This window comes from Rhododendron vialii, chromosome 2a (genome assembly GCF_030253575.1).
Source record: "Rhododendron vialii isolate Sample 1 chromosome 2a, ASM3025357v1".
Taxonomy (NCBI): Eukaryota; Viridiplantae; Streptophyta; class Magnoliopsida; order Ericales; family Ericaceae; genus Rhododendron; species Rhododendron vialii.
In genome coordinates, this window is record NC_080558.1 from 15,227,206 (window position 1) to 15,249,310 (window position 22,105).

A 22,105-nucleotide genomic window follows, 5' to 3' on the forward strand; every position below is an offset into this window, starting at 1 on the left:
AATGCATTTATTTCAAGAAAAACTTTAAAAAAATTTATAAATTAAAAGACCTCATCGATATCTAGTGAATTTTTGAAAAAAATTTAAAATTTTCTTGCAAAAATTATATTATTTTTACGTCCTCTTTTTGCGGACCAGACAAACATTTTGAGACGGAGGGAGTAGTATTTTTTTATAAAATTTTTGATAACCGAATATCCGGACCAGCTTATGCGCACCTCGACTAATTCCGGAGTTCTGAAGGTTAACAATCAGGCACAATCCCCAATAGCCCCAAGGTTTGGAATGCTTCGCAGTTTGGCTTTTGTGAGAATGAAATTTGTGATCTCATAAAAGAATGCTTATTAATTTTTCACAATCACTTCACCAAACCCTTTGGGGTTATGTTTCAATATTTTTTTTCATTGCATATCACCCAAAATTGAAATAACCACAAGGGCACCAGGTGTGAATACAGTAATCCATAGAATTAGCTGGAAGCTGCAGTTGGTCTACAAATTAAGTTAAAATCACATTGACAACCAGATGATCAAGATAAATTTGTGTTACATTTTATTTTTTACTTATCAATAATAATGACCATCTATTTTGGCATAACAAATGTTGATCGAGTAACGAACTAATGATATCCTATTAATTTAATTTTGTTAGAATGATCCATTCGTCGAACTCTACACCTCGTAAGGTCCACTACAAGAACTTAGAGGAGAATGTGAGATTGAAACATTTTTTTCCTTTTCAGAAAGGGTAATAAGTTCTAGCTGTTACTTATAGTCGGTAAGGATTAAACCTAGTCTATGCATATTATGTATAGAGACTTACCAATCAATCATCTTTGACATTATCTAAATTACATTTTTTACAGGGTATTTCAAATTCTATGTTGACAGGGAATTGGGAAAAGATAAATTTTATATTGAATATTTGGATTGCAGCGTGGGATCATAATAGTAGTAATTATTATTTTTATCTTGTGACCATTCAAACTGGTTTATTTGTCTTTTTGCATGGTCGATGCCGCTACATTTGTCTTCTATTTTAAATATTCATATTCATTTTAAGAACTAGTCAATTTGCCTTTTTGCATGGTCGATGCCTGCACTTGTCTTCTACTTCAAATATTCATATCCATTCTAACAAGTTCATTCGTTAGTAACAAGTTCATTCGTTAGTGTTTCATGACATCATTTAATCGACAATGTCATAATATATGGTCCCATAGTCCATAGTATAAGGTCATTTGTACTCGACAATCTTTCTCCTCTTTTAAGATAAGATTACGAGTTTTAATAATATCAAATTTAATACCTATCACACCCAAAAAAAAAAGAAGATAATACGTAATTTGACACAAATGATTAAAATTTAATACCTAAAATATAAATTGTGAGAGTGAATTTTGCACAAGAATAGAGATGATTTTCGCCATTTTTTGGTTTTTGAGGAGCATTTGGTAAGTTTCGGATATATTAAATTAAATACGAAATTAATTTACAGATAATGAAGCACCTGAATCTATCGTTCTCGTGAATCTACAACGGTGTTCAGTCTGTGTGTGTGTGTGTGTGTGTGTGTGTGAGAGAGAGAGAGAGAGAGAGCAGTCTAGACACTTACATATCGATGAGTTCTCGCACAATTGAAGCACCGATCGATTGGCTCGGTCCCTAATCGGACGAAGAACTCAAACCCTAGGGAGGGAGGGAGAGAGAGAGAGATTTTTATACTCCTATTCTTTATCTCTCTCTAACAATAGGAAAAAATATCTGTTTGTACAGAGAGAAGGAAAAATAGGACTCTGTTTCTCATCCTCCAAATCTCTGGCGCGCAGCCGAGCCTCGGCGTCACCGGCGGTGGTGATCCAGAGGCTCTCGTCGCCGTCGTCGGCGGCGGCGCCACCAGAGAACGAGGGGGAGGCGGAGAACAACAAGAAGATGAAGAGCCTGTTCAAGTCCAAGCCCAAGACGCCGGTCGACCTCGTCCGCCAGACGCGCGAACTCCTCGTCTACGCGGACCTGAACGCTCCTGACACCCGCGAAATCAAGCGCGAAGAGAAGGTCGTTCCTTTACTTTTCTGTTGTTTTGTTTTAATCTGATTTTGTTCGGAACGGTTTAGGTTTTCATTGCGTGGTTTAGTTTTGTTCGGATCTGCGCCAATTGTGTATGCAAATGTTTCCTGGTGAGAAATCGGCCCAATTAACAAACTCACAAGGCACGAAGGATAATCAGGAAAGAAATAAAGATAGGCTCAGACATTTTGCATGATTCTCCAATTGTGTTGTTGAGTACATTCACGGCTAACACTAGCTTTCACTATGTATCAAATGTAAACTGAGAGTACAAGTTGCATTGGTTGCGTATATCATGTGGTTATAGAATAATCAAGAAAAGAAACAAAGAGCGCAAGGCATAGATATTTTTATGTGGTGCCTCAACTGTGAAAATGAAATAGAGTGCATCTATGACTCACACCAGTTGCCATTGTGTATTGAATGTGGAATGAACTACAAGTTACATTGGCTGCGGATGGCAACTATTTATAACTTAGGGTTTACGTCATCGGTTACCGTAACATCCGGAATAGTCAGCGAAGCGCGAATGAATCGAATCAGCCTTCACAAGCCCAAATTGCCCAATATTTCCAACGAGTGATTTTATTGTTTGTACTTTTGTTTGTGTATACGATTAGCATATGATGATTTTTTTTTGATATTTGGCTACGGAATTGTGTTGAGATAGGCAAGCTTTCCTGGACAATGTATTACTGGTTATACATTAGCTTTGTAAAATTAGCATGCTTGTCATTTATGGAATTAGGATTTTCAAAATTTTTCAAGCTTTGCGTTTATGTTTTTCATTTATGGTTATGAAAATGCTAACCATGTCTACTAGGCGGTGATTAAATTGCAAAAGGTGCGTTCAGCTATGTGTCAAGTGTATGAAAATAAGTGAAATTGCATGAAACTTTAAATTGTTTTGATATTATTTGCTCCTAAACCATTGTCATCTGGATGTTGTTACTGTGACCGTATTTATCACTAAATTATGCACTCTTGCTGAGCGGTCTGACTTATCCAGCAAGGGATTCGTTTGATTTTTGTGGATTGCTTTGGGGGATATCCACCACACTTAGGTAGGAGTCAACTTATCTGGTGTTAAGTCTATAGGGGGGTACTTGTACTTTGCGTCAATGCTAGTGTTTGATGGCTATTTGCTTAAAATTTGAACGCACTTGCATTGGTAAGGCGGCCTAGTGAAACTTTGCCAAGTGGATTGAAAAGTTACTTGTTAGGACTGCCAATGGATGCTTGACACGTTTTGACTTTTGAAGCTTAGGCTGGTATTGAGTCTTGGTTTTGACTACTTATAAAAAAAAGTAACGTGTGAAGAGACATTATGGAAATGAACTATTGATTAAGAACTGTGGTGTTGGAAGATGTCCACAGCTTTCCCTGAATTGCCTTAAGACGTAATGTTCCCAATCTTGATGTTGAGCGTATTTTACAGTTTTATTATGGAATTTGAAAAAGAGTTTCATCATTTGTGTTGTGCCGTGTTTTGGAGAAAGACTTGAATTTGTAAATTTGACCAATATGCTTGCTTATGCAGGGTTTCTGAAGTAGGGGTTGTTGCATTTAGTTGGCCACTTTACCCTATAATCATGTTGTTATTTGTTCTGTGTTAATTTCTTCAAGTTTTTTGTCCCTTCCTAAACTTTCTCCAGATGTTTGAGTTAAGCAAGCTTCTAAGGGAGCTAAAGTCGATTCTTTATGGAAATAGTGAAACCGAACCAGTCTCAGAAGCTTGTGCACAACTGACCCAGGAATTCTTTAGGGAGAACACGCTGCGTCTCTTAATTGTGTGTCTCCCAAAATTGAACCTAGAGGTAATATGAAATCAATTTTTGTAGATAAACATGGATTTGGATGGTCTAATTGAATAGATTTATTAACCTTTCATTGGTTGCATAGTTTTTCTCATGTTCCATTCGATGGAGCCATATCTCTGTATTTTGCCATTTCATTTTGTTAACTTTCACAGGCCCGTAAAGATGCTACTCAAGTTGTTGCAAATTTGCAAAGGCAACAAGTTCAGTCACGGCTTATTGCTTGTGATTACTTGGAAAAGAATCTTGATCTGATGGATATTTTGGTTTTAGGGTAAGCTGCTACAAGAAGCAATTGTGACCTTGTCATTGTCATTCCTTCTTTTGGCTATTTTTCTGCTTTACTTAGTCTACTTTGGTGGACCGGTGGTGTATAGAATCTTTTATGTCATCCTTGGCTTTGCTGTGCTTCACTGAATGTTCTTGGGCTTCCTTGTGGGAAGAAAGGATTAATATATTATTGAAATCAGATAAACTCTATTTATCCTTGCTTAGATGTTTAGTCTTGGACTTTGTTGGAGACTGCTTTTTGGGGGTGTAATGAACCATTTTCTTCATCGTTGTTGTTAGATTTAGCTGACAAGAAAATTTTGGATTACTAATGAAACTTTGTTTCCTTTTTAGTGGGTTTTAACTTGGGGCCAGGAGGCGTGGAATGAGGAGGGTCTAGGATTTTGACAGTAGTCCTTAGTTTTCTTTGAACTGCCGTATTCTTCCTTCTCCATGCCTTTTTTTATCGGTTTAACCTTTTGGGCTGGGGGGGAGGAGTAGAAAAAGAGGAATGTGTGTGATTTTTCACTGTATTCGTTATTTCGTGTGTCCTTTTAATCTACTTTTTGGATGCCTATTACTGGTTATGTAGGTATGAGAATACGGACATGGCCTTACATTATGGTGCAATGTTGAGGGAGTGCATACGCCATCAGAGTGTTGCCAGGTGATCCAATTGTTTTACCTCCTAAGGATGGAATTTTATTGTTTCTCCAAGAAGAGGTGTTCATGTACGTAATATTCATTTGTAACTATTGTAGTAAAGTTTCACCTTCAGTATCAGAAAAGGTGCTCATCAATTTGCCAAAAGTTACCCATCCCTTGTATGTTTTGGCAGGAATGTATTCATTTAGGAAGACTGAGAAAGAAACAGTGCTATACTTGTAGTTCCTTTTATTTATTAAAGGCTACCTTTGTGGCATGTTCATACTAGTAACTAACTACATGTACATTATGTATATGTGTATTCATATGCATGAGGGTATATACATCTAGTTGACTTTCCTGCTAGTATGTATTTAATCTAAGTTGACAGAATATGTATAGAATCAAGAGAAAACAACTGTCTCTTTATTTAGTTCGAAGGTATGGCTTAGATTACAAATGTCCTTGTTGCTCTCTGTCTAAAGCTTTGCCGAACATATTAGTTGATGAATTAATATTTTGCACTCCTTTGTTGTAACACAACGGTTCTTTGATGTGGTGTAACTTCGTGCTTTGTTAATTGTGTTAACCTTCTCTATACTCTCCCCCTTCTCTCTACCTCTCAAAAGTTCTGCTAGGGTTTCCCGCTGAGGGAGGGGTGCCCCCCCCCCCTCTCTCTCTCTCTCTCCCCTTCCTCTTCCCTTCTCTCCTTTCTTTCTTTCTTCTTTTCTCTTTCCTTTCTTCCTCTCCCTTTTCCTTTCTCTTCTGTGTTTGCTGTTTTGTTTTTCGATCTTCTCCTGCTTCTTGATCAGACGCGCTGTTACCGTTGGGTAACTCCAGTCTTGGGCTTAATGGCGAATGGATGATCAAGCGGCTTGAGTTGATCGTAGAACCACTCCCCCTTCTCTTCCTTTCTCCCCTTCCGATCTGATGCTGGACGTTTTCCGTTTCCAGTTTACCTTGGCTGCCGACAGTGGCCTTTGCTGGAAGACTGCCGGGTTTGGCCAAACGGCGTGGGCAGTTCCGGGCTTTCCGTCTTCATCGTGGGTCACTGGAGGGTCCGCATAATGCAGTCATTGTTTGGGCTCGGGCTGCTTCACTTCAGGGTGGTGCTTTGATGGTTTTGGTTGCGGCTTCGTCGAAATCAATGGTGTTTGGCAGCTTGTTCCGGTGGGCTGCGTTGTTCCGGCAGTCTTTGTTTAGTTTTTTTGGTGTTTTTGTTTTTGGGCTTAACCCTTTAGGTGAATGGGCTTGTCCCAATAGGTGTTTTCTGGGCTTGTCCCAATGGGTGTTTTCTGGGCTTGGCCTATTAGATGTGAGCTTGTCCCAATGGGTATTTCCTTGGGTTGGTTTCTTGCTAACCTCAGGTTTGGGTCTTGGATGGCATATGATTATTCTTGGCTTTGCAACACAAATGGGTCTCGGGTTAGGAACAAGGTTATAAATCCCGTACCGTACCTGCTGGTACGTTCCGGTATTGTCCAAATCCGGTACCCTACACCTCTAATTCCGTTATGGCTTAAATACCGGTCGGTACGGGCCAATACCAGACGGTACTGGAGATACTTGTTAGTACCGGACAATACTTGATGGTACCATACTACTTTTAAATTTATTTTTTTCTTCAAGTACCGGACAATACCGGATGGTATCAGACAAATATCAGAATACAATTTATTTATTTTGTTTAAAAATGTGTATATTATACTATAAATCCTTTTATGTGGGAAAATAACACTAATAACGATCAATCCGAAACGGTACTCAGTTTCTCACCGGTATGGTATGTACCATACTATTAGGAAAACCAGTATTCTAGTCCGTACGGTATTCAGAACCTTGGTTAGGAATATGATGCCATCATTCCTTGTTCCTGTTAATCTCTGTATCAATTTCAGTGATGAATAAAAATTTATGCCTTCCAAAAAATAAAAAAATATTGTGTTAACCTCTCCACTCTGTTTTCTCAGATATGTTCTGGAGTCAGAGCATGTGAAGAAGTTTTTTGATTATATCCAGCTTCCAAATTTTGATATTGCTGCAGATGCTGCTGCCACTTTCAAGGTTGAGTATGGTTGCCAGAACTTGTCTCTCTCTGTCTAACACATACACACAGTCACAAAGACAGTCTCACAGACTCTGGCACGCTCTCTCTTGAACGCACATGCACTCTAGTCTCTTTGTATTGAAAATGCTAATCTAGGATTAAAATTTTGTTCCTGTTTCTGCTGAATATGTTTCCAATGTAGAGCTGCCTGATGCCGTGATCCATTAATTGCTCTAAAGAAAAGGTGCAGTACTGCATCATGGTTTTCTAGATTCCATAAAATCCACTTTTGCAGAAGAAATGGGGCATATTGCTGTTAAGTTAATTTGTATTTTCCTTGACCTTTATCCATCATCTATGCCTAATTGGAAAACGTGTAGTCCTTATAATATGCTGTATATCCTGTCCTAGAGGTTAGCTAGCCGACTGTTGGTTCTTACTTGTTACTTGTTAGTTGGCTGTGGTCTTTGTCTATTAATAAAGGGAGAGACCTCATGATCAGCTTTTGACATTGAGATCAATGAAATTCTGAGCCCTAGCATGGCTTGTCTCTAAATCAATTTTTGTTGATAGTTTCTTCTCTCTAATTCGTTGATTCCTCGCTTGGTTCCACTAGGATATGTCAAAGTAGGATGGGGAATGGTGATTTTGTTCTGTGCATTCATTATGTGCTTTTACTCTTGCCATTATTAGGACTCAGATTGGATTTTTATTTATTATTTATTTTTGTTGCAGGAACTCATGACAAGGCATAAATCAACTGTAGCTGAATTTCTTACCAAAAACTATGATTGGGTGAGCCATATTTTGATTATTCGTAAATGTAGTTACATTGGTTACCATGCATCTGTGTACCACCACTGGTTAAGAAGCTTCCTGATGTGCTTGATGACAAATTATGTTACCGATAAATGGACGTAAAATCTGAATTGGGACTTGGGTCGCATCTAAAATCTAGGCATTCCAATTTTTGCAATTTTAATTTATTGGTATTGTGTGCGGGTGCGTGCGTTTGTGTGTTTTGAGGGCTGTGGGGATGTAAAGTTATATGGCTTGGTTATCTTGGCATTGATGCCTGCATGATCGGATCTCATATGATTTGCAGATGTCAGCTAAGAAACCACCTTCTGTGTAATTCTTTCAATTGCTAATGAACCACCTGTTCCGTATGCCAGGCCTTGGTTAATCGTACAAATTTATCTGATAGATGGTTGAAGTAGTAATGTGTTGTTTTTTAAGAAGTGAGAATAGGATGTTTTTGCTAACACGTATTAGCATCTCTTGTGTGTATCTTGTATGAATAATTGAATCCCCCCCCCCCCCCCCCCCCCCCCCCCCCCCTCCAGGTTGTCTGCTACATACACCAGAAAACATCAGTATTTGCATGTGATAGTTTATTTATCCTCTTAATGTGATTCCATATCATCATTGCTATTGTTGTTTTAGTTGTCATCTGCTTGATCAGAACTTGAAATTTCCAGATTTTTTTGTTTTAGTTTTTTGCAGAGTTTAACACGAAACTGCTGGAATCTACCAATTACATTACTCGGCGACAAGCTATCAAGGTAGAACAAAATTTTGAGCTTTTGTGGACATTTAGCATGGTCATAGAGAAATTTTATCTCTCTCTTGAGTTTTCGCCGTTCAAGGATGTTGGATGGGTTATTGGTTTAGTAGTTTAAATGTGTCGTTTATGTCCTATTTTGCATAAGATGGCATGTAGCAATAAGAGCTGTTGATTTGGTAACTCCGCCTGTGTCATGCTTCGAGTCTTATATAGTATACCGCACAGCCGGTCCCAAGCCAGGACAAAGGAGGAGGGTTGTTCGTTAGGTAGCTGACATGCAACATGTAAAGAAATCCTGTTAGATCCGTAGGACCCTTGACAGATCTCAGTGGAGAAACTTGACTCATGTAGCTGACCATAATTGATTGGGACTTAAGGCTTGGCTTGGTTTGGTTTGGTTGTGGACCTGTTGATTTGGGAGCTCTCGTACTGAGTCAAAGTAGGGGTGCTCATGGTTCGGATTGGTCCAACTCTCTAGAAAACCAGTAACCAGACCATTTTAAACGGTTCTAGAAAATTAAGAACCTAAACCTAACCAAAATATGTGTGGAACCTAACCAAAACCAAACCGCAAGACCGATCAGGTTCTGGTTCTATCCAATTAGCATCCAAACACTTAAGGGCTTGGTAGGGTAAAGTAAGTATCGAGTAAAAAAAAAGAAATTGGGTACACTCAGTACTCTTAAGAATCCTTAGGGCCCGTTCCAGAACCTAAATTATGTACTTATTTTTTAAAAAGGTAGTTTCAAGCTAAAAAATAATGTGTTTATGCAAATAATTGTCCTAGCAATATGGATCTTGTTTGATAGATTTCATTGAGATCTTTTTGAACGGTGCAAAAAAAATCAAAAAATTAATTTTCATTTACATTATTTTTTAGTTTGAAAATGTGTAATAAATACTTATTTTTTAAGAAGGTGTTTTGGAACGGGCCCTAATGGTTTAGATTCCTTCAAATATACTACTAGTATATTAGTAAAAACTTTCCTGAGATTTCTTCTTTAAATAAATTAACTTTATCAAGTAAAAGATTAACTTACCAAATAAAATACATAATTATGTACATATATATACATATACATATACATATACATATATTATTTTTTAATATATTAGTTCTAAATGGTCTGGATCGGTTCTAATCACGGATCTTTAATTGAAAACCAATAACCGAACCAAAATTAACGGTTTTTGTTTTTTTGGAACCATAACCTGACCGAACTGGATTAGACCGGTTTTGTAGTTCAGGCGGTTTTCTTGAGCACCCCTAAGTCAAAGTGTTAACCTGTGTTACTTGTTTGAGGAATTTGGTACGTATGATGAAGGTACATGCTCATGCCGTGTATTTGCACATTGTTTTTCTCCCCTTAAGAAGCCTGATTGCCCCTAAACCAACTAAATTGGAACCGGGATTTTTTTTGATTTTGACATCTAAGTGGTAATTGTTTTCTACCAGAGAATGAGTGGTCTTATTAAAATGAGCTTTGTTGGTGCTTATGGATTTCGATGGCAGCAAAATATTCTGTTCAGAGAGACATGCAGAATGATGGTTACAGACTCACATATGGAGTCAAAGGGTTGTTTGAAAGACATATGAGCTGACTGCAGTTATCTAGTAATGTGGAACTGTTTCCACTACAAAGAGGATGGGTAGTGTGGAATGTTCCTGTTGTGCCTTTTTCTACCTCCCCCTGGCAGGGCTCATTTGGTTTTCCTTGAATCCCGGATACCTGCAACCACCTCCAAACCATATGTATCAGTCATACCGGGGGAGAAACCAACAAAAGTCTGCCAGTGTGTCTTCCATCAACTGCTGGCGTGCCCATGTGGACCATGCAGTATATTTGCACTAGTGTCCTTAATTTATCCTAGAACTGGTTTGGGAATGTGCTGACATGATCATGTATGAATGATTCATAAGAACTTTTTTCATAGGTAAGTTGAGGAAACTCTTATTGGGAATGCGAGCAAAGCCCTTGGGGTGTCTCCAAAGGGGGACTCACTTTATAAATATAATGATTGATGGTTTTTTTTTTGGAATGGCAAAAGTAACTTTTCATTTAGGCTCCGTTCAGTTGCCAGGAATATTGTACGGAAAAGTTATTCTCAGGAAAAGTCAAGTAAAGTGAAGTAAAGGAAAAAGAAAATTATTTTCCTGTGAGTGTTCATTTGACAAAAGAATTTTGCAAGAATAATTAAGGTTTAGTTGTTCATTTGTCAGGAAAAAGAAACTTTCGGGAAAATTTTGTGAGTGTTCACTCATTTTCCTTTTCCCGCGACGCAAAATCCTGTGTTTTTTGCAGGATCACTTTTGCAGGAAAGTAATTCCTGCAGGAAAACTTAAAAACATGTTTCCCACTACTTTCCTGCCAACTGAACACTACAAAAATCATGGGAAAGTTGGTTTTCCCATCCTTTCTTGTACTTTCCTGGCAACTGAACAGAGCCTAAGGGAAAGGGGGATTCCAACCAAAGATTGGAAAGTACAGATGGGACAAAGTGCAATCACACCTAGGGCAATACTGCCACATTGATTTTTCTCATATTGGGTTGATATTTTTGCGGTCTCACACTCTCTTTATATTGGGTGTGATTGCTACGTTGGTAGCTAAGAAAGCTGCTGCTGCTGCTGCTTCTTTTTTTTTGGTGCAACGGAAATACTAAGAAAGCTTCTTTTGTTGTTACAGCTGTTGGGAGACATGCTACTGGATCGTTCAAACTCTGGTGTGATGACACGTTATGTGAGCTCAAGGGATAACTTGAGGATTCTTATGAATCTTCTCAGAGTATGATAGCCTTCCTGATTGCTTGTTTCTATGCTTGATCACTGATGCCATCTCCCCGGATTTTGTATAACAAGCAGTCCCCCTTTGTTTTCTTTACTGTAGAAAACATACTCAAATGAATCTAAAGCGTTGTTGGTCGAAGATTGTTAAATCTTATGAAAAGGGGTTTCTGTTTGTCAGGATTTTTGTTAAACCAATATAATGGTGCAGTTGTCTTCCTTTTCTTTTGGCAACTGATAACCCTTTTGGAATTTTTGGTAAAAAGGCGCCGAACAGCCCAAAATATGGAGGGGAACAGGAGTAGTATGGAGGGAATAAGTGTACAGTTTATCTGGAGTGTGGACATTCTTCATGATTTATTTTTCTTAACAATTATGCCTGATTTGAAGTCCTTTATTCCTCAGGAATCGAGTAAGAGCATTCAAATAGAAGCATTTCACGTTTTCAAGGTACGCTTTGTCAAGAAATATTGGGGCCAATGTTTGCAATGACTATTGAATAGTCAAGTTCAGTGGGTTCTTACTAATTCTCAATGAAATGTCCAGTTATTCGCCGCTAATCAACATAAGCCACCGGATATTGTTAGTATACTTCTGGCAAATAGAAGCAAGCTGCTTCGTCTGTTTGCCGATTTCAAGACAGATAAAGGTAGAAATAAGTTCCCATTTGGGCCTATTTTCATTAGGAGTCTTGGCAGCATTTCAAAATATTTGCTTGTTATGGTGCAGAGGATGAACAATTTGAGGCAGACAAAGCTCTGGTTGTCAAAGAAATTGCAGCCCTTGAAACCCAAGACCAGCCATGAACCGGCTTTGTCGTACGTATAGCGCCGGTAAATGGTCTTTTTCCAATCAAATTGTGTTAATCAATAGTTTTACTAGTCCATGGCAGGATTATACTTTGTATCTGTAGAGAATTCATTTATCCTCTTTTCCCATCTCTTTTTCCCCCCCTTTTTGTTTCCTTTTCCCTATTTCTCTAGTATTTGTGATCAACGTAATGTATCTTAAATAAAAGTACGACTATACCTTGAGAGAGAAACAAGAAAGACAAGATCAATGATAAGAGATGTGTCAACCGGGTATTGGAGCTGTAAAATTGGTGAACTTTTCATGTATGTTTTTTCTTCCTGGGTTTTAAACACACCATACCAGTGCGCCCTTATGTGCTTGGGAAATCAAGTAGCAAGAATTCTGTCTTTGAAGACACGTCATGCTATGCCCGGTGTTCGAAAAAGGGAATTTTGTTGAGGGAGTTGATATTTGGTTTGATGCGATTTTTTGTGGAAAAAGGGGAAAGGGGTTTGTCGGAGATCAATCTCCGGGACAATTGGTGTATTTTTTGAACAAGGGACAATTTGTTAGTTCTGAGAACATTAGGTTAATGCTATAAAAAGGATAAGTCACTGCTGCTGTTGTGCATTATTTGTACTGTGACTGAAAAGGTGAAAAATTATTGGCTGGTCTTGGGGCATTGACACATGGTGTCCCAATATCCTTCTCCACCCACACATTCTGAAAAGGTTGGTCTTGCATAGCAATGGTTGAATTTCTGAGAGCTGAATTGCAGCTAAATTTATTTTGAAATGTTTTATGGTTTATCTCCAATTATCTGTAGTCAAGTATCCAATTAACCTCTTTCACTTTGCATCTGTGGTCAAGTAAGAATGGGTGGTTTATTTGCCAAGAAGGTCAACCTTGATCAAGGGGGGTTTTTTTTTTTTTCCGGAGAAAATTAGTCAATTGCTCATGAAATTCATTGGTTGTTTCTATGTCTTGCTTCGCCAATAAAATCCCTTTGTAAAGGCCTGATAAAGTTGCATCTTTGTTGGGGTGCCTGAGGTCGTCTTAGGAATGAGCATGTACCCTGGGATCCTCAGAGAGAGAGAGACGCTTCAATTACAAGAGAGAGAGAGAGAGAGAGAGGCTTCAATTACAAGAATGAAAAAAGGGGGCATATTGGCATATTCGTTTATGCTCTTTTATGTATTGGCAGGGCTATCCTCAACAATGGACTATTTACAAAGAAGACAGCAATTACATAAAAACATTTTATATCACAGTATAGTTGTATGTTCATTTGCCCAAATAAACGTATAGGTATTTACTAATATAGGATGAGTAATTATACCAAATTAATATTGATATGATTAATAATAGTACAGTTTCTATGATTTCGTATATTTTGCAATTTTGAGATTCTCTATTCGTCATAATCTCAAATCTACCATGTGGGCATTTGATGCCTTGTCATTTCAAAGATGCCCACAAGGATATGTTATGCCATTTCGGTAAATGCCAATATTCATCCGTTTTTAAGGTAAAATGATTTTTGCACTCAACTTCGTGTATAAGAGCATGCTATAATTTTGAAATTTAATGTTCTTCCAAAATTACTATCATGTGTGATTTTAAGTACTAAACCCTTTTTGGAGTGTCTTTAAAAAGGTAGATTGCAAAAATCAGTTCCTTTTCCAAGCCTTGGATATGTCCCTGTAATATTCGAGCCTAAAATTCTCACTGTAAGCATCGCAAAATATCTAGGGGCATTCTTGCCTATTTCCATTTTCATAATCTAGACCCTCTTTCCAATACACGGGATTCTGTAGTGCGTGCATTATTGCTGAAGTGCGGCATCTTAGTCGTCTGTCTCAACAATAAATCAATGGTTTAAATTTCATTTCGGTAATAGACGAACTTAAATTTTTTAGAATCAAGATGAAATCTGGATCATTGATTGCCTACGAGATAAAATCTCGACCATTGATTGCGGTTGAGACCGCTCCCCCTGCGGATCTCCAATTCTTATGGCGTCCGCGCTGTTTTTTTCCTCCATCTTTTCATTTTGCCACCTGAAAGCTACAACAAGGAGCGCGCTCTCTCTCTCTCTCTCTCATCAGCCAGTTTCGAGAAAAGTAATAAAAGAATGGCCGAAAATGGTAGGAGTCCGTAAATCTCTCCTAGTGTTGTCTAATGGATAATTTTAGTTTCGAATGAATTTGTTCAATTGCATTGATTTCAGATTCACACTCCAAGTTCCTCGCCATTGCAGTAGAAGCTGCGAAGAAAGCTGGAGAGGTAAATTTTATTCGAAACCCAGTTATCCCGTACTCTTGTTTCTTCATCTTTCTTCATCAATTCGCTCAATTTAAAAATTCCAAAATTTCCTTGTTTGCAGCTTATCCGTAAAGGATTCTACCAAACCAAGCATGTGGAGCATAAGGGCCAGGTCTATTCACTTGCTTATTAGTACTTGTTTGCAAGATATGTATTTACATATACATTTGTATTTGTATCTAGATTTTCTTTGGTAATGCTGGGTGTCTCGGGCCAGCTTGCGCATCTGGGACTATTCCATATAGCCCCTCCTAACAGCCATTTCACACGCTTACGCATGTGGATGAGGTGGCTCCAAGAGTTGTTGGCAAGGGGAATCCAACGTGAGACGTTAGGAGGGAGCAAATCCTAAGTCTCAGGCTAAGACCACTAGGCCAACCCCCTTGGTGTTGTTTGTATCTAGATTTTGTATTGCTGTATTTACATTAGATTATATGTATCTATTTTCTGGCCGTGCTTGATATGGAAAGGAAATATACTAGAAGAATAATCTTCTGCTCAGTGAGGGTAGACTGGCTTGATTGGCTAAAAATGCAAATTCTGCAGAGACCTGAGAACAGATGTGAATGCTTAAGTGGTGAAAACTGAAAATTATGGAGTGTGAACTTGGCAAGAATTGTGTTAAATTGGTCAATTAGATGCATCTATGTGAATTGAGATGCACGGAAGGAGTTCCGTAATTAGGAAAAAAATACTTGTGGTAATACAAATCCTTCGGTGATTTGTTTTTGTTTTTGTTTTTGTTTTAATCGCTTATTGTACTCGAACCAGCATTGTCAACCTTTGGGTGTGATGCAAAATGATCGCCAATCCGAGTGCTAAACATTGACATTTGAATTAAGTTCATTTGACATTGTTTCATGTTGAGTGAGTGGCAGACTCTGAGAATATGGTGGTGGCAATGTTTTCATGGTGGTTGAGGGAAAGCAGGGAGAAAACAAAAGCCTAACATAATAAAGTAAGAAACAAGGAAACAAGAATAAGAAGTACAGTAGTAAATTACATACGAAAATAGCAAAGAGGGAAAATTGTTTGGTCATGCACATTTAAAGGTCAATGACTGGGACATCAACGGTAACAGAAAAAAGGTTCAGACTTCAGAGTAGTCTTAAGACAAGAAATGAGTGAAGATCATAAATGCTAGAATCTGAAATTGCAACTAATTATCTACTATCCATGTTTACCAATGCAGGTTGACTTGGTCACGGAAACTGATAAGGCATGTGAAGATCTAATATTCAATCATCTTAAGCAGTATTTCCCTAGCCATCAGGTTAACCATTCTGTCTTCTGGATAATTGCATGTGTTTGATGAAATTTTTGAGTCGGGGCTTAGTTGGTAAGTTTGGGTAATTTCACGAACCAGTTTCTAATTATTTCTTTGAATTTTTGCTTGTCTCTTAGTTTATTGGCGAGGAAACCACTGCTGCTTGTGGCATTACGGAGCTGACAGACGAACCGACGTGGATAGTTGATCCTCTTGATGGGACAACTAACTTTGTGCATGGGTAATTCGAAACACTTTCATGTCAATTGCGGAGACTTTATTGTTTGTATTGTATTCACTCCAGTTCATTTTATCTCATTGTGCAGGTTCCCGTTTGTTTGTGTCTCCATCGGTCTAACAATAGGAAAAATCCCCACAATTGGTGTTGTTTACAACCCAATCATGGATGAGGTGAGAATTTTCATGCTACGAGTATGTATTACGTTTGGTACGACCATCGGAGGTATTGACCACACATACATGCGAAGGGATGTATTGCCTGTTTTGCTTAAGGCAATAGGAGTGACAAATACTTGCTTAACCTTTTAAAAGCCCCTCATTACTAACATGGAGATTTACCTTGGGTGAGCCAGTGGTGGAACTTAGGCGGTCACAGGGGCCATGACCCCCCAACGATTAGATTTTTCGTTTCTAAGCATAGCCTAAGCATGTCCTAAAAAAAACAGGTCCTTGAAAGAAAAAGTCCGAGCATTTCCTAAAAAATCAGGTCCTTGAAATAAAATCCTTACTCTGCATGCTTTATAATTATGCTTCCCTTCCCAAGAAATAAAATCCTAGCCTGTCCAGGAGTATTTGTCAAGTCGATGGATGTATTGCTTTGGTGGTCTCCTAGGTGTCACTCAGCAATGTGATCTGACCTACCCAGAGAAGAATAATGTCCACTACTTGGCAAAACTAAGATAGTGGGAGCATACATCAACATAGGGGTGGGCATCGTGTCGTGTCATCTCGTGTTATTGTCAGAATTCTCTCAATCCTAATCCGAACTGTTTAGCTTTTTGTGTTATCATGTCGTCTCATATTCTTGTTCCGTGTCAGAAATAGCCGACCCTAACCCGCTAACTTCGTGTCCGGTTTGTTTGTCCTTCCATAAATTCTCACCCCGCGTCGTGTCGTGTCATCTCGTGTTTGTGCCAGAATTCTCTCAATCTTAACCCGACCTGTTTAGCTTTTTGTGTTATCATGTCATGTCATGTCATGTCATATTCGTGTTCCGTGTTAGAAATATCTGGCCCTAACCCGCTAACTTCGTGTCGGATTTGTGTCGTGTTCTTCTGTCGTGTCGGGAATTCCTACCCTTGTATCAACATAGTGGGATTCAGTGTGTCTTATTTGTCACCAAGTGTAATGACCGGTAACCTCAAGCACCATAACGTAGAAATTAAATTTGTAACGACCCGTCCCACATCGTTACTACAACCAGCCACAAGCCGTTCATACATATAATTATGCGTGAAACCACTACCCCAGCCAGCCCCCACTGTGGGAGCACCTCCAACTGTTCTGTTCCTATTTTTCTTTCCCACAAATCAAAAATAAGAATAGCTCATATCAGCCAGTATTTCCTCCCTCCTCTGCCTCGTCCTTCTTTCTTTTCTTTATAATTAGTTTCATGCACAACATATCTAGGAACTTGTGCATATGCCATGCACACAGTCACACACCACAGATTGATGGCTCACACAACACAACACCACACCACATCACCCCACGCCACACCCACGTGCAGCACACCCAATACTTGGACACATAACCCTTACATGCATCCACATAAAGTTAACTACTCCAAGCTTCTAATTAATTTCCGAAATGAAATTATTAGATGCTTAAGTATAGAAAGTTGGTTAAATTATGATACGGGATATTACACCAAGTGCGTCTTATATAGTGAATTTCGGCCATGTTTGGCACAACCGTAAGGATTTGATGAAGAACAAAAATCAGTTTGATAAGTGGTCGAGTGGAATAAAACTTTTTGGGTTTCCAATATGCAGCTTTTCACTGGAATCCATGGGAAAGGTGCTTTTTTGAACGGAAACCCCATTAAAGGTGACTCATATTTTTTTCTCCATCAATTAGTCTAGCTGTTTTTTGGGTGCCAGAAATAATGTACGGGTTTCTAACAAATTGCATCAAATCTTTGGGATATTCTGCAGTGTCTTCTCAGACTGTACTGATGAAGTCCCTCCTTGCTACAGAGGTATGTGTGGAAACTGTTGTTGCAAATTACTGCAATGTGGTCCTCTTGTCAGGTTCTTGGACTCTTCTTACTATAATGCTGCAGTGACTAAGAGTCTAAGACACGTTGAACTTTGGCACCTATGCAAGTAGCATGTCCATATTTTGTCTGTAATTCGACTTCCTGAAGAGTGAAGAGCATGATGCATAAAAATGACTTGTAACGAGTGCTGGTGGTAGGGTTCTGGCTTATAGTTCTTCACTCCGTTTACGTGTTGCTCAAGTTACAAGGGTGCAGTATTATCTGTATACAGGACATACTCTGTTGCGTTAAGTGATAAGTATTGCACTTCTATGTTCATGAGTAAAGGTGGACAGTTTGTGCACCGACATACATACTATTAAGTTGTCTTTTCTTTTTGATTGGCATTAAGAAGTCTTTTCTACTGAATAAAGAGCTTATCAAAGTCGAAAATTTCTAGCTGAGGGGAGAAAGTGAACTTTGAGAATTATGAACATATAGCTCTCCTCGGTTGTATCGAGGTGAGGTCATATTATCTTCTTGGCTTCTTGCATTCACCTGAAACCAGCTTCCACAATCTTATAAACATAAATTTGTCTTGGGAAATCGTAGATAATAACACATCCTGCAAATTGTGAAATGTTCACCTTATAGGGAAAGGCAATGGAGCTGCATCACTAGTATCACATATAACAAACTAATTAATTTTTATCTTGCTGCAAGAGCAGGCTGGGACTAAACGTGACAAGTCGACGATGGATGCAACTACAAACAGAATCAATAGCTTACTTTTCAAGGTAAAACCTGAAGTTGGTGATTCAAGTTACTGATTTTGATTAGATAGAAATTTTTTGGCAAACAGAATTAATTTCTATGTGATCAGGTGAGATCTCTTCGAATGAGTGGCTCTTGTGCATTGAACTTATGTGGAATTGCATGTGGAAGACTTGACCTATTCTATGAAACTGGCTTTGGGGGCCCTTGGTATGGTTCTGTCTTTTGGATTAAATGAATCATAAAGCTACACAATATTAACTGGCTTGACTCCTTTTACAGGGACGTGGCAGGTGGGGCTGTGATTGTTAAAGAAGCTGGAGGTGTTCTGTTTGATCCGTAAGAAACATATTTTTTCATGAAATTTCCTTTTTAAAGTTTGTTTCTGCCCTTCGGAACTTTCTCAAAAAGGTTTAGAATGGCCAGTTAATATATCTGTTGACACAGAGTGATTTTACTGTAAGGAAACAATCATTGCATTCATTTTGATGTCCAAGCACTTGAAAAGATTGTCATTACAGTAGTTGATTGGTTGTTTCTCACATATTTCCTTTTATCTGGATAGGGGTAAATATCAAAGAAGCGAGATGCATTTAAGTACATAGTTGGCTTAAAGCAGTTTCCTAACTCGAAAATGCAATGTTTGTTTTGCATCAGATCTGGCAAGGAATTTGACATCACAGCTCAGCGAGTTGCAGCTTCAAATCCACTTCTTAAGGATGCATTTATCGAAGCATTGCACCAATCCGAGTGAAAGTCTATGAAAACTGAAAGCCTCATTTAGGAAAGGGTACAGATTCCATCAAAATGGTTTTCTGAAATAAGAGTTACTGAGAGGATTACCAGGCGATTCTAATGATTGTTCATTGGCCCGGGGACTTCAACCAGTGCCAAATTATCTGTTAAAAACCCAATTGATCTGACAAATTCATAGCTAATAATAGCAATATAAGTTTGTGGTATTTTGAACCATTTTGAGTTTGATCTTACATTAGAATTCCTGAAAGTTATCAAGTCTGCCTCCGAATTCCATTTCGTGTTTGAGCAGTGTTTTTCTTTTAGAGTACAGATTGCAGTTCCTATAATACGAAACAAGCTTTTGCTCTGATCTCTCTCTCTCTCTCTCTCTCTCTCTCTCTCTCTCTCTCTCTCACACACACACACACACACACACACACACACTCTGAAGTTCACAAAATCGAAGAGAATAAACCTAAGTTTTGGCACCGATACCCACTTACACTATCGAGGCAGAGCAACAAGCACAATGAACTGTAAAACATCCTTTGACAGTCTATATTTTCTCTTGTAGTACAAGAAATAACCAGTCAAGGTCACCCTTTTAAAACATTTCTCTGAAATAATGTTAGTCCAAACTCCATAGTTCTCAATATTCCAAATACCTTTACAGTTCACTGGAGGCCGAGGCACATGCGATGCGTGTACAAGTCGGATTTTCACAACATTTGTGAAAATTTGATCAAACAATAAGTGGGAAACATTTTTACAAAAACGTTGTGAAAATCCGACTTGCGTGTGCCCCGGCTTCTAGTATTTGTTATTAGCAAATACGCACGTTAGGTAGAAGGCATCATTCCAAAGTAAGAACAGGTTCAACGATTTAAGGATTGTACACTGATGTTTTGCCTTCATTAAAAGCACAAACAATGCAACCGTTAAAAGCACAAACACCATATTGTTTTACAACAGTAATCAATTATGTAAAAAACAGAGCCAAAAGATACCAAATAGGGCTGTAAGTGAGCCGAGCTACTCGCAAGCTCGGCTCCTCTAGGCTCTTTAAGGCTCGGCTCGTTAAGGGAGGCTCGGCTCGATTAAAAAGGCTCGTTTAGTAAATGGCTAAGCTCGGCTCGTTAAGGCTTGAGCCGAGCTCGAGCTCGAGTTTTTGGCTTGTTAAGTAAACGAGCCGAGCTCGAGCTTGCCGAAGCTCGGCTCGGCTCGTTTACACCCCTAATACCAAATAGTAGATAATCACTTATAACTCCATAAGTGATTATCTGCGGAATAAAGAAAGTGTTCATATGTCAAAGAGTAGTAAGCTGAAAGCAAATTTTGACAGAAGAAGACATTAATACAAACACCTGGTAGTCAAAAAGAGAGAGTACCCTTAATTTTCAAAACTTTCTTCACTGCAGGTATGAACTTTCGAATCTAAAATAGGAAATAAGAACATCCTGAAGGTCTAAGCAGAACAAAAAAATCTGCAAAACCCATACTGAAACCGAATAAGAAATAAGAACATCTTGAAGGTCTAAGTAGAACAAAAAAATATGCAAAACCCATACTCAAAATCTGCACAACCCATACTCAATCCGTTTGGAACGGTGCGAAGATCTTATTTTTCTGATCATATTATTCTAAAGAGTTATGATTAATTTTTATCTCTAGGGCTATCCTAATTAAATATCTTTTTTTTTTAATTTGGGGACCCTTTAAAGCAGATACTTGATTATGAGAGCTCTAGAAAGAAAAAATAATTATAACCTTTTAGCATAAAATGATCAGAAGAATAAGATCTTCACACCGGTTCACACGGATTGAAAATTAGAGCGCTTATTTTTTAACCATATTTTTAATATATAAATAGTCTAAATTCTATATAAAGAACTCAGTCTTTAAAAAAAAAAAAATGTATGTGTTAGTTTCTATAAAATGCTATGTAAGATTCTAATATATGAATCTTGTAAAAAAATTAAATGCTCCAATTTTTAATCTGTTTGAACCAATGCGAATGTCTTATTTTTCTAATTATTTTATCCCAAAGGGTCATAATTAATTTTTATCTCTAAAGCTCTCATAATCAAGTATCTGCTTTACAGAGTCTCAAATAAGGTCTTACGTGACATTTTCTGTCGAAATTTCTAATTTCTGTTATCTATTGGACTAAGTAGGTACCGGTATGATAGTTGATGGGATGAAATCATCAAATTGATAGTATAGGGACTAAGTAGAGAAAATGTGCATAGTTTAGGGGAAAAAAAGAAAAAAAACTCTTCTATTTTTGTTTTTTTATTATTGTGGAATTTTTCTAATTTTTTTTTGTTGGTGAGAAAAGGGAGTTACGAGGACCATAGAAAAAAGGTTCTCACTGATTTTTTTTTTCTTTTCCATCTCCGTTCTTCGAACAGCCAAGACTCTAGCTGTGATTGTTGGTGATGATGGAAGTGCATTGTTTTGCATCATGTTGAGCCCTAAATTTTTTATTACAGGTTTAGTGTTTGACTCTTGCCCTTTAAACTCTGTAATTCTCTTTTCTAAAATTACTATACATGAATGCTTGCAGTTTTTTTTTTTTTGTTTTTGATTTTTTTGTTTTGGTAATTAAACTTTCATTCAACGAAACAAACCCCAAAGACTACATCACCAAGCACAAAAACAAGGACAACGTCACCAAGCACACAAGGGTCAGAATCCAAGAACATGGACAACACCACCACCTGGAACAAGAGGGATAAAAGAAAAAAAAAAAAAAAACAGAGCAATACATCTCCAGACTTAACTACCTAAA

The 22,105-nt window shown here is 38.1% G+C and overlaps 2 protein-coding genes across 2 annotated transcripts; both read left to right on the forward strand.

Annotated features, from left to right (window-relative positions):
• Positions 1 to 1,451: 1,451 nt before the first annotated feature.
• Positions 1,452 to 12,296, forward strand: LOC131310539 (putative MO25-like protein At5g47540). Its single transcript, XM_058337617.1, has 11 exons — positions 1,452 to 2,054; positions 3,722 to 3,883; positions 4,039 to 4,157; positions 4,746 to 4,820; positions 6,769 to 6,862; positions 7,581 to 7,640; positions 8,342 to 8,410; positions 11,100 to 11,198; positions 11,603 to 11,647; positions 11,744 to 11,846; positions 11,927 to 12,296. Exons 1-11 carry the CDS (start codon positions 1,932 to 1,934, stop codon positions 12,001 to 12,003), a joined length of 1,026 nt encoding a protein of 341 aa, XP_058193600.1. The 5' UTR covers positions 1,452 to 1,931; the 3' UTR covers positions 12,004 to 12,296.
• Positions 12,297 to 13,977: 1,681 nt separating this feature from the next.
• LOC131310556 (inositol monophosphatase 3-like) lies at positions 13,978 to 19,548 on the forward strand. The gene is made up of 12 exons (XM_058337636.1): positions 13,978 to 14,136; positions 14,220 to 14,275; positions 14,376 to 14,426; positions 15,507 to 15,587; positions 15,719 to 15,822; positions 15,908 to 15,992; positions 17,597 to 17,651; positions 17,759 to 17,802; positions 18,531 to 18,599; positions 18,686 to 18,786; positions 18,859 to 18,915; positions 19,234 to 19,548. The coding sequence occupies exons 1-12, from the start codon at positions 14,124 to 14,126 to the stop codon at positions 19,328 to 19,330; spliced, it is 813 nt and encodes a 270-aa protein (XP_058193619.1). The 5' UTR covers positions 13,978 to 14,123; the 3' UTR covers positions 19,331 to 19,548.
• Positions 19,549 to 22,105: the final 2,557 nt, after the last annotated feature.